The 13349-nt window shown below is 40.9% G+C and overlaps 2 protein-coding genes across 3 annotated transcripts in view; one reads left to right on the top strand and one right to left on the bottom strand.

The window, feature by feature from the left end:
* LOC308091208 (disintegrin and metalloproteinase domain-containing protein 10-like) overlaps positions 1-13349 on the bottom strand; it is a 486352-nt gene that overhangs the window by 116742 nt on the left and 356261 nt on the right. The gene's annotated exons all lie outside the window — the stretch shown is intronic.
* The window catches only part of myzap (myocardial zonula adherens protein), a 33231-nt gene continuing 25218 nt past the window's right edge, over positions 5337-13349 (top strand). The window contains exons 1-2 of one of the 2 annotated variants that reach the window (XM_080436736.1): positions 5337-5834; positions 7664-7751. In XM_080436736.1, coding sequence (XP_080292862.1) covers positions 5763-5834; positions 7664-7751 — 160 coding nt within the window. In that variant the 5' untranslated portion in view covers positions 5337-5762. The remainder of the gene's footprint in view (positions 5835-7663; positions 7752-13349) is intronic. The other variant, XM_080436735.1, reaches the window with a different exon arrangement.

The raw sequence follows: 13349 nt of genomic DNA, 5'->3' as shown, positions 1-13349 counted from the left end.
GATTTCAAGATTCAAGATTTTTATTGTTACATCTTCACGAGTACACCAGCGTAAAGATGCTTTGGTTTTGGCTCCTCAACATTCTAGCAGCAACAATGACAAGAAATAGTTACCGATAGCGGAGAAAGATAAGGAGAATAAAGAAATGAAAATAGCATACACATTAGTCATGGCACACCTTAAATGATTGTGTTATCACTGTGTTTATTACTTTGAGTTCTGCAATTTTGCATGTATATGACTTCTGCTTCTTGCACATTTAAAGAAACCGTGCGTGCCTTAAGAGGTTTACATTACCTGCTGTTCTACCTGTATAGGCCTGCTTTATTTCTCTCTTATCTATAATTGTCTCCGCCAGGCCGAAGGCGTGGTCGAGACTTTGTTTTGCCCCCTGTCTGTCCGCCCGTCTGTGAACAGCTTATCTCCGGCCGATCAACGTGAAACTGTACACACACACTCCCTGGACCTCTACCCCAAATTTTTCACATTGACCTGTTATAGCGCCGTCAGGCAAAACATATTTTTTTCACATTACTCCTACAGATTTTATCCAAACATCATGCAAATTGGTACACATTATCTCTATGGTCAAGGTGATTAAAACGGATCTGTCCGATTTTTTATATTTCATCCTGATTGGCTAAGATATGCATAGTTTGCAGGAATGGCTCGTTTTGAACTAAATGCCTCAAATCATGAACGCAGCGTCCGAGTGCATGAACCCCTCAACTTCTACACATTCCACTCACCTGTGTAATGACTGAATTCCCAAATTCCCAAATTCTACACATTCCACTCACCTGTGTAATGACTGAATTCCAAAATTCTACACATTCCACCCACTCAGCCGCGGGAAGACCTTTTAGGTTAGGGGTGCGGTATGTGCACCTCATGCACGCGCGCGCATGAGGGCCCCGCGCGCGCGTGATTTTTTTTTGCGGTTCTGGGCGGATTGGGATTGGGTTTTTCCCCAGTTTTTGGTTTCTTTATTTCGGTTTTAGGGTTAGGATTAGGGTTAGGTTAAAGTTATGTTATTTAATTCTTATTTTTGCCTGATTTTACCGATTTATTATTAAAAAAAAATGATGGGGGGGCGGTAGGGGGTGCGGTACCTGGGGGGAGGGGGGGCGGCCGCACCCCCAGCACCCCTACTTCCCGCGGTACTGCACCCACTTGTATAATGACTGAATTCCAAAATTCCCACAATAACCTACTGTACCTGACCTGGCGTGCTCCGAGGAGCACTTTTTCTATTTTTTTATTGCATTGTTGTGTTGGCACAGTCCTTGCGGTCTTGATCTTGATCCAATTCACCAGCGCAACCAAATAAACACATGTAGGTTAGCATTATGTCAGCGTATAGGAATTAAGGTCATGGGTGAAGTGTTCAGTCGCGCTCCATATAGTAAATCAGGCTCTTCTTGTAAGACCGGCCAGGTGGAAACACGATCGACACATCAAAACCTTCTCATCATAACCTGCACAAAAATATGACTATAGGGTCACACCTGACATACAGTAAGCATGGGAGAGTGAAACATAGATCATGGGACACAGGCAGTGATGGAAAAAGTACTCAAATTCTTTACTTAAATAAAAGTACCAATACTGCAATATAGAAATACTCTGTTACAAATAAAAGTCCAGAATTAATTTTTACTTGAGTAAAAGTACAAAAGTATTGGCATCAAAATGTACTTAAAGTACCAAAATTAAAAGTACTAAAATATTAGAAGATAGCAGATCTACAAGCTCACAACGCGTCGCGTTTTTCAAATAATTGTAGTGGAGTAAAAGTACAATATTTGCCTCAGAGATGTATAGTGGAGTAGAAGTAAAAGTATTGGAAATACCCAAGTAAAGTACAAATACGTAGTAAATGTACTTAGTTACTTTCCACCACTGGACACAGGAAGTTCACATGGTCATGTGGGATGGGGTGTACAGGAAGCCCACATGACATTGAATTTGGGCAGAAGCCCAAGTGGGTGGCTGGCTGCATGGCTCTCTGATTGTGCGAGTAAATATCCACGTTTTTGTTTGAAGTCTGGTTACTGATTAACTTCCTAGAGTCGTCGTAATTCCTTTTTTCATGTTGTCCTGAGAAAGCCCTCATGTGTTATGTCCCCCCCCCAGTCCTAGAGCTGCATTTACATTAGCATTAGCATTGGTATTGGTATTGGTATTAGTATCAGTGTTGCCATGTCTTCTTATTATGAGCGACTTTGGGCTTGTTTTTTTTAAAGTTGCTTATTTGGGCTTGTTTCTTAGTGTTGTTTAAACGAGTGGTTCTTAAACATGTTCATGGCAAGGACCCCAAATTAATACATTTGTCCACGGACCCGATCTGACAATATTTGGTGTCAAGGACCCCTGTTCAAATGTTTCAAATATTCCAAATTGTTCTCTTTTTTTCAAGATTTGTTTTGAAAATAGGTGATCTACAAGCTCACAACGTGTCAAGCTTGTAGATCGGCTATTTTCAAATAGTCTATGCATATAGGTTAAGTGCTCATGTGGCCAATAGTCGCTTTCTTTTGGCTTGTTTTCGTAGACCTGGTTGCTTGTTTCTCGCACAACATCTGGCAACACTGATTAGTATTAGTATTGGTATTGGTCTTTTGTTGGGAACAATGAGCTCCTTTCACATGCTGTTGCAGGTCCATTTCCCCTCAGGTTTCTGCTAAAGGTGTACGGTACGGGCAAGTGGTATTTGAGGAATGTCAGCAGAAAATGTGAGGCTATAGTCAAAGGGGAGATAGTGCTCTGTCTTTCTATTTTCTTTTAACCACATGAACCCTAGTGTCGCTATTATGGACAAAAATATTGTGTTGCATATATTGTCATCAGGTGGTAACAACTATCTTTCTAACACTATTGCAATAGAAGTGACCCTTATGTGTTGCATTAGTGACATCATGACATTTACATAAAGTTTGTTTGTGGTCGAGATGTGCTGCTGTAGCCTGCTATATTTGTTTATGTACCGGTATATGTTATTATTTTTATCTATTTTTTAGAGCTTAACCACATTAACCCTGGTGTCCCTATTTTTTGCAAATTTTCTTTTCTTTTCTTTTTTTTAATTCAAAATTTCTAAAACATTTTTGAAAATAGCAGATCTACAAGCTCGCAACATTTTGCATTATGTAAGGTTTAAGTGGTTAATAGGGAGTGCCTGTACGCTTTAACCACTTAAACCCCTATTATGGTTGAGTGGAGTCTCTCAGGGCTCTGTACTAGTGTCTTTTCTGTTATTGTGGGGGAAGCTTTCGCTGAAAATAGCCGATCGACAAGCTCACAACGCGTCGCAGCACGGCGCGTTGTGAGCTTGTAGATCGGCTATTTTCAGCGAAAGCTTTCCCCACATTACGGTTGCTGGGCATAAGATCTGACTGTGACATTTCTCAAGAGTTTGTGACTGTCTTTTTTCTCTACATTAATGTTAATACGTATTAATTATTTTATTGCATGTTGTTTCTTTTCAGTGGTCGATGACAAGTGTGTTTAAAGCTGGAGGACAATTTCAACCAATCTCATTAAATATAACCTGATGACACACAGGTATAATTGTGTGTCATGAGGTTAAAAAATACTGTTGACAAATACTTGTGTCTTGCGTTAGAGCCCCTATTCCTTTCATTATCTTCCCCCATCAGTACAATAAATAATTCATTAGTTGTGTTACCACAACAGCAGATGTTCATCTGTAGTATACAGTGCTATTGAGTTGCTGCACAGGTGGGTTTGATCAGGACAGAAACCCCAACTGGAGTCAAATTTAAACACCACCTGGACCAACATTTTGGTTCAGAGGACCGAACTCGCACTCAAAATGGTTGACACAACTTCTGCTGCCAGGACAAGCGTGCAACAGGTTAGACATGTATTGTAATGGCACTCAATTAGTGTGTTTACAGTACAGCCTGACAGATTATTTTACATCACTAATCTCTACCGTTAACCACTTAAAACCGCATAATTTGTTGATTGGAATCCCCCAGGGCTCTATACTAGGTTCCCTAATTTTTGCTCTACACTAGATATTGTGGACGAAAATAAAAACATAATAAAAAATGCTGATCAGACAGTTTCACTAAATGTTCAACAGGGTTCGTTTGGGTTCAAGTAGTTAAAAATTTAACCCAGAATGTGTGTTGCCTTTGGGGCAAGCACATAATAAGCAGTTATCCTATAGGGGAGTGACACGGTCCAAATATAGAACTACAATAGGGCTTTGGCCCCATAATTAAGGCATACATAGTGTCTTCCTTGTGTAGAGACACGCCTCCTTCCCATTATCTCCACCTGTCCTTGTCCGTGTCACCCAGGTTGAGAGGACCCGCCCTATAAGAAAGGTAACGCTCTGGGGGACAGAATGGGAGGAGTGGAGGAGTGGAGCCGGAGAGAGAGCAGGTGAAATGTGGCTCGACTGGTCCAGTGGGAATGCAAGCTGTGTGTGAGAGAGAGAGAGAGAGAGAGAGAGTGGTGTAAAGTAACTAAGTACATTTACTCAAGTACTGTACTTAAAGGGATACTTCACTTTCGGGCCGGGGACACATTTAAAAAAAATATTAAAAATAAATGAAAAAAGTTATGGAAAATTCATGGCCCCCTCACACATTAGTAGGACACTGCGTGTCGTGAGGGGGCCATGAATTTTCCATAACTTTTTTCATTTATTTTTAATATTTTTTTTAAATGTGTCCCCGGCCCGAAAGTGAAGTATCCCTTTAAGTGCAATTTTGAGTTTTTTTAAAAACTTTACCGGAGTATCTCCAATTGTCTATACTTTCACTTCTACTCCACTACATCTCAGAGGCAAATATTGTACTTTTACTTTTTAATTGAAAACTTTAGTTACTTTGCAGATATAAATATATTACATTATAAAACATACATTAACCACTTTAGTCCTATTTTATACCTAGGCTATTTGAAAATAGACGATCTACAAGCTCACAACACGACGCGTTGTGAGCTTGTAGATCTGCTATTTTCAAACATTTTTGGTTCTTTTACTCTTGATACCAATACTTTTGTACTTTTGCTCAAGTCAATTTTGAATTCCGGACTTTCTCTTGTAACGGAGTACTTCTACATTGCAGCGTTGATACTTTTACTTAAGTAAAACATTTGAGTCTCCACTGGAGAGAGAGAGAGAGAGAGAGAGAGAGAGAGAGAGAGAGAGAGAGAGAGAGAGAGAGAGAGAGAGAGAGAGAGAGAGAGAGAGAGAGAGAGAGAGAGAGAGAGAGAGAGAGAGAGAGGGCGTTGCTGAGCGACTGGAGTGACAGGCCTGTCATTCAGGTGGCACCCGCCCAACCCAGGGCAGACACACTGAGTCAGGCTGGACAGTGACAGGCAGACAGAGTATAGTGTGCTGCTGCTGCTGCTGCTGCGACCAGAGGGCTGTCTCTACTCTGTCTTCTCTGTGGGAACTGGACTATACTGGACCAGTAGCTTCACTTTCCTTTTTTACTGACAGAAAAGCGGAATATCGGCCCTTGTTGTGTATAGGATTCCAACATAGTGACATACAGGCATGTGGAATTTCCCTCCTTGTCCCTGAACTGCAGTGGGAAAGGGGAGGTGGAGTGGTGTAGGGAAAGGGGGGAGCAGGTGGTGGTGGTGGTCGCACTGACTGGGAGTTTTAGAGCAGAACTCAGGAAGGAGAAGTGAGTGAGAGAGGAAGGGGAGTGGGAGGGACTGGACGAGAGAGAGAGAGAGAGTGGAGGAACAGAGGAGTGGACAGAAGGGGAGACATGCGTCGCTTCGGATCACCAGGACTGGTCAGCACCACCACCACTGAAGACAGTCCAGACTTTAACAGCGAGGTAAGAGAGGACAGTATATGAGACACAAAGGAACACATATACAGTACTATGCATATACAGTACTATGCACACATACTGTACTATACACACACACACATGCGTGCACGTGCACACACACACACACACACACACACACACACACACACACACACACACACACACACACACACACACACACACACACACACACACACACACACACACACACACACACACACACATACAGTTTAACAATTTATTTATGTCCACACACAGGGAAAGCATACAGGGACACAAATATTTTAGGTGCAGGTGCACACACACACACACACACACACACACACACACACACACACACACACACACACACACACACACACACACACACGCGCAAGCCTCTCCTTATTTCTCCACACCCACACTCTCCACTCCACTTGTTGTTGTTCACATCATGATTTATATGCTCTTTCGGCAATCATTCTCTATCTGCATGTTTGCTTTTTCATCTGGTTTTATTTTCTGTAACCTTTCAACACTTCGTGTGCCCTTGTGTGCTCTCTCTACGCTCTGCACAAAAAGGCATGCTACAGTATCCCAAGTGCAGTTTCATGTCAAAACAAAGCATTAACGTGTCACCTATCTGGCTGAGTTGCATGTTTTGCTGTGAGATACAAAGAGTCGAGATTCAAAGACTTTGTCTCGCACTCATACGTGTACATTATGAGATACATTCACTAGCGAGAGCTGTGTAATGAGAGCCAAGTTCAAGAGGCAGGGCTTTCATGGTTATTTGATCAGCTCTCTCTCTCTGACAAAACAGGCCTCACTCACTACCAAACTATCAGGAACAGCTCTTCTGTTTAGCCTATTACTGACATTATAGCAGCTTAGCCCACATTAAAGTGTGATAAACTCTGAGTAGTTGGATTCATTCTATTGTTGACAACCATAATATCACACTAAGAGGCATAATATATGTGTACAACCCAATATCAAATATTGGGTTGTAGATGTTATCAAAAAGGAGAGGTAAATGTAAATTTCCCATCTCTTAGTGTTTACCACATTTGTTATTGTGTTATTTTTTTTGCTATGTTGATGAATTGAACACATAGGACCACAATGGAAACAGGTCCCCAGGACTTTTTAGTGTTATCCTTTTAGCCTTAATGTCTTTGCTGTACCACGAGCTGTTTTACATTCTGACTAATAAAGTATTCAATCAATCAATCATCAGGTGTAAACTAACTTTCTAATTCTATTGCACTAGAAGTGTCCCTTGTGCATCATAGATGCATCAGTGACATCACAGTATTTACATGAACTTTGTTTGTGGTCGAGGTGCCGTAATGTCGTCTGTTTATATTTGTATTTTTAGGCTATGTGACGTTTTACAGGATTTAACCACAATAACACTGACGTCCCTTTTTGGGCAAATGTTCAAAATCGTTCTGATTTTATCAACATTTCTAAAACAAGTGCATCGTCTCTGTCGGGTGGAAACCTCATATGTCCAAAACTGTTACTTTCCAGGATTCAAATTTTGAAAATTGCAAAAGTTGCAAATCTACATGATGAAAACGCGTCACTTCACGGCGCATATCGAGCTTCATCGCATCGTGGATCTGCTACTTTTGATAGTGTGACTCAGTAGTATGATCAAGTAAGGCGTTAATTCACGATCAAACTAAAAAAGTTAGAATATGGAGATAAGAGGTTTCTGCCCCACAGCAACGATATACAGTACAGTCAAATCTGCTGTGATGAAAGTAAACAACGTGTTTTTTTGGGGGGAGGAAAATCAAATCAAAAGTAAAGTTTTGTTGTGTCTTTGTGTTGTTTATCCTCAGAGGAGAATCAGACGTCTCAGGCTCACCCTACACCCTACAGTAGAGAATGGAACAAAGCAACCAAACAATGGCAGATCATCAGACACGGTACGTTTCAAAGCCTTTCCTTCTGGACATTCTACGGTAGGGTTCATAGCAGAGCATGCATCCTGTGCATGGAGTCTGTTGCTGCAAACCGTTTCAAGCTGTGTGTCTCCTCTGATGTTCATGGACATGCCCTGAATCACCCTCACTAATATGTGGCAGGTGCACACACACACACACACACACACACACACACACACACACACACACACACACACACACACACACACACACACACACACACACACACACACACACACACACACACACACACACACACACACACACACACACACACACAGAGAGAGAGTGTACAAATGGGAGTGTACAAATGGAACCAAATGGACCCGTACAGGTCCATTTGGTTCCATTTGTACACTCTCAGAGTTACAGACCTCTAAGGGTCCATTTGGTTCCATTTGTACACTCTCAGAGTTACAGGCCTGTAAGGGTCTATTTGGTAGGGGCACGGTGGCACAGTCGGTAGCGTTGTCGCCTCACAGCTAGAAGGTCCTGGTTTCGATTCCTGCCGGGGACGCTGTGGGCGCTGTGGGCGTGTCCTCTCCTCCGCGTCATCAGTGCCCATACCCTAGGTGGGGTTGGTGAAAGGGCCTTTCTGTGTGGAGTTTGCATGTTCTCCCTACCCTCGCAAAAAACATGCAGTAATCCTGGTCTCTATACTGCCTCCCTCTGGTCAGCCGGGGCGCCTGATGGAGGGGAGAGGAACTGTTGGAATAACGTGTTCCTTCCACGGGCTACGTCCTACCGGGGAAACCCCCCCCTGTCAGGTGATAAGAAGCTACGTCCTACTAAGAAGCGGCCTGCTCACTCCTCATGCATTGAAGGAAGCATGAGGTCAGTTCAGGGGCTCTCCCCAGGCTGGCAGAGGAAGAGTATCACCCAGGATTACAGCTTAGGTAATTGGCACTTTTTTTTAAGGGTCCATTTGTACACTCTCAGAGTTACAGACCTGTAAGGGTCCATTTGGAACACCCTCAAGGAACCCTGAGGAACCACTTTTCAAAGTGTGCGCTTTGAAAAACAAAGTCAGTGTCAATTATTGATCCTATGCAGACAATATTACCATAACACTTTCAGTGTAGTATGCAGACTGAAATGGTCAGCATTATTCCACCCTATGGAAATACCAGGCATCCTTCTCACCTACAGTAGATGCCAAGCTCTAAGACCTGAGTCCGATTCTTAAAATGTTTTCTAAATCCTAACAGTTTATTGAAAAAAATATTTTAAAAAAAATGTCACGATTTTTCAAAAATAGCAGATCTACAAGCTACGAGCTTGTATATCTGCTATTTTTGAATAGCAAAATAAATCTAAAGTGACACAGATGCGTTCCAGGTCTTAATGGGTTAACGCGCTTCAAGACTTAAAATGAGTTATTATGCTCAAAAACATGACTCACTCGAATCAATCATTTAGCTGGGCACCCCCTGGAACCCCCTCAAGGACCACTGGGGGTCCCTGGACCCCACTATGAGAACAAGTGCTATACATGTATAGCACCACTGCCATACAGAAAATCTGTTCAGCCTCTGTATGGTTCTTTAGAGGTTCTCTACTGGTTCTCCAGCTTAGTTTAGACACCTCTCTAAGTTCTATATTTAGCACCATTTGACAAAGGTGCTGTACAGCACTTTTAAGATACTGTTGCACCAAAAGAGGTTCCCCAATGATTACAAGCCAAAGAGCCACTTATAGCGCTGTTTAACACCATTACTGTTAAGTGTGTGTGACATGGTACCAGTGGTGTAATGTAACTTAAGTACATTTACTCAAGTACTGTACTTAAGGTACAATTTTGAGGTACTTTCACTTTACTGGAGTATTTCCAATTGTCTATACTTTTACTTCTACTCCACTACATCTCAGAGGCAAATATTGTACTTTTACTCCACTACAATTATTTGTAAACTTTAGTTACTAGTTACTTTGCAGATATAAATTATTACATTACAAAACATACATTAACCACTTTAGCCCTATTAGCCCTAACTAGCCCATACCCGGTCGGCCGGTCGGTCGACCCAAGACGGACACCAAGACGGACGGTACTCCAATAATATAGTAGGATATTTAGCTATTTGAAAATAGCGAAATAAACAACATGTCGCGATGCGACGCGTTGTGAGCTTGTAGATCTGCTATTTTCAAACATTTTAGTTTCTTTTACTTTTGGTACTTTAAGTCCATTTTGATACCAATACTTTTGTACTTTTACTCAAGTAAATTCTGAATTCCGGACTTTTACTTGTAACAGAGTACTTCTACATTGCAATATTGATACTTTTACTTAAGTAAAACATTTGACTACTTTTTTCACCACTGCATGGTTGGTACACAGTCTTAATTTGACTCTGAGAGTGTACATACGGAACATAATGTACACTCTCAGAGTTACGAAATGAAGTTAGAGTGAAGATTACCGTGTATAATACGCTTTATATAACTAATATAACCATTAAACGTCAGTATCGGCAGACTGAACCAATATATACTCACTGTCACTGAGATTTACTGCTGTGTTTTCATTTCTTATCTACTTTACGTCGTCTCGTTATGCAATCACAACAATGAAGGGTGTGGGCACATACAGTAATAATAATGCATGCTCAGCTGTTACTAATTTTCTCCAGCACAATGCTCCCACTGCACCTCCACGTGCCAGTGGAAATGTCATTGTATCCAGTGGTGGAAGATTCACTACATTTTAAGTAAAATACCACAATCTAGAAATACTCTAGTTAAGTAAAAGTCTGGTATTTACAATTTACTTGAGTAAAAGTACACAAGTATTGGCATCAAAATACACATCAAGGACCAAAAGTAAACGTACTCATTATGCAGAATGGCCCATTTCACAAGTTCAATATGTATAGAAATATTTTGAAAATAGCCGATCTACAAGCTCACAACACATCGCATCGCGACGTGTTGTGAGCTTGTAGATCTGCTATTTTCAAATAGCCAAAGTATATAAGGCTAAAGTGGTTATGTTTTGTAATAATAATATACAAAGTAACTTGTTTCTAAAGTTTTCAAATGATTGTAGTTGAGTAAAAGTACAATATTTGCCTCTGAGATGTAGTGGAGTAGAAGTAAACGTATTGAAAATTGGAAAGACTCCAGTATAAAGATAGCTCAAATGTGTACATATAAGTACAATACTTGAGTATATGTACTTAGTTACTTTCCACCACTGAGTGTATCAGTGAGTTGGTGCTAGGATACATTCCGTTCATATTCACCAAGACAAAACATAGCCTATAGCGGCTTCAATGTTCTTCTTATTAAGTTGACACTAAATGTCAAAATTCTGCCAAAAGAACTATAGCTTGTTATGTACAGTATGTTCTCACAGGTCAACAATTATGCACGGTACATTACCCTGGGTTGTTATTACACATGCTGAGCATGTGATGTATTATTGTGAACACATGCTGCAGGGTATTCCTGTGGTGTTTGCTATAGGTGGTTCAGCTCCGTGGCTCTGTTTGGATTGGGGATTCGTGGCCTTAAGGGAGATGTTTGACAGTCAAGAGCATGAGAGACATACGTCTCTTTAAGATACGCCTGGGAAGGCTTCAGTTAACTCCTCCAATGACTGCAGGGGTTTTTAACAGGAACATGTTATGTTATAATGTCAGTGGTGAAAAGTAACTGAGTACATGTACTCAAGTACTGTACTTATAAGTGCACTTTTGAGGATTTTTTACTTTACTGGAGTGTTTCCAATTTTCAATACTTTTACTTCTACTCACTTCTCAGAGGCAAATATTGTACTTTTTACTCCTCTACAATTATTTGAAAACTTTAGTTACTAGTTACTTTGTAGATTTGAATTATTATTTCAACACACATTAACCACCTCAGCCCTATCTAAACTTTGGCTTTTTGAAAATAGTCGATCTACAAGCTCACAACGTGTCGTATCGCGACGCGTTGTGAGCTTGTAGATCTGTCTATTTTCACAAGATTTGTATACATTTTAGACTAGACATATGATACCTTGTGAAACGAGACATGCTGCATAATGAGTAGCCTACTTTTACTTTTGGTACTTCAAGTATATTTTTATGCCAATACTTACTTTTACTCAAGTACATTTTTATTACCGGACTTTTACTCGTAATCAGAGTGTTTCTACATTGCAGTATTGATACTTTGTGCAGGGGTTTTTAACAGGAACATGTGATGTTATAGTGTTCTGTTACGTAACACGTCCTGCACTCCTCAAGATGAAGTGCAGGAGTTGATGTATGTAACACGTACCATGGTCTGGAGTATGTACCGTTTGCACCTAATTGCTAACTGCGCCTCAATACGTTAAGGCTGCAGGATTTATGTCCTTCCTGGATTTGGAACCCAGGTCTCCTCCCACACAGGAGAAAATGTGATACCAGTGGAGCTGAGATGGAATACCCATTACTATTCCCGACACCAGGGTCAAAATATCTCAATGGATGTGTCGGGAGTGGTCTCCCTACTCCAACCACTGCAGATGTAATTTATCATTGTTGTCGGGTAGAAACCTCCGATCTCCATATTCTAACTTGTTGTGTTTTTTTCGTAAATGTACGCCCTACTTGATCATACTAGACTAGAGCATCAAACAAAAGCATCAAAAGTAGCAGATCTGGCCCTGACCGCTGGCCTAGCGGTCCGGGCACCTCCGGGCTCCAATGTAACCTGACAGCGCATTGCGAGGTCGAGACCCGATCCCGACGAGCTTTGCTGCATGTCTCTCCCCATCTCTCTCTCCCTGTTTCCTGTCTGTCTCTACTGTAAACTGTAAATTAAGCCCAAAAAGCCCCCAAAAGTATATTAAAACATAAAAATAAAAATAAAGTAGCAGATCCGCAAACTCGAAACGTGGCGCTTGTAGTTTTGCTATTTTTGAATTTTAATCCTGAAAAGTAACAGTTTTGGACATAGGAGGTTTCCACCTAACAGAGACGATATTGTATTGCCATACTCTACCATAAAGATTTGTCAAAATAACGTTTGAATCATTTCAAAGAAAATGATCCGGATTGCAGTTTCAACACAGTTGAGCTGGCTCCAAGCTGGTGAATGTTATAATAATAAACTGAACATGCTTCCGTTTCGTAGGGTGTGACCATGACTATTGTGAGTTGATAACAAGACAGTCCAGCTCAAGGGTTAAAGCACTTAAGCCCTGTGTGTGGTGGCTTCAACACATTAGTCACTGAGAGCCAAACGGGTTGACATTAGTCAGACGTGTGCACAATGACAGCAATGTCCACAGCTCTTGTTATTATATCGTTGGATTTGGCGTTCCATTTATTTTTATAAACACCTTTCAGGTTGGTAGCAGCCAGGCACATGATTCATATCTATAGATGTTTTCCAGTGGTGTAAAGTAACTAAGTACATTTACTTAAGTACTGTACTTAAGTACAGTTTTGAGGTATTTTTTTTTACTTTACTGGAGTATTTCCCATTTTCAATACTATTACTTCTACTGCACCACATCTCAAAGGCAAATATTGTACTTTTACTCCACTACAATAATTTGAAAACTTTACTAGTTACTTTGTAGATTTTGATTACAAAACATACA

The sequence above is a fragment of the Gymnoscopelus braueri genome (assembly GCF_963280865.1).
Source record: "Gymnoscopelus braueri genome assembly, chromosome: 1".
Taxonomy (NCBI): domain Eukaryota; kingdom Metazoa; phylum Chordata; class Actinopteri; order Myctophiformes; family Myctophidae; genus Gymnoscopelus; species Gymnoscopelus braueri.
Note: the sequence above shows the minus strand (reverse complement) of the source record. Positions and strands in the feature narration are given on the sequence as shown.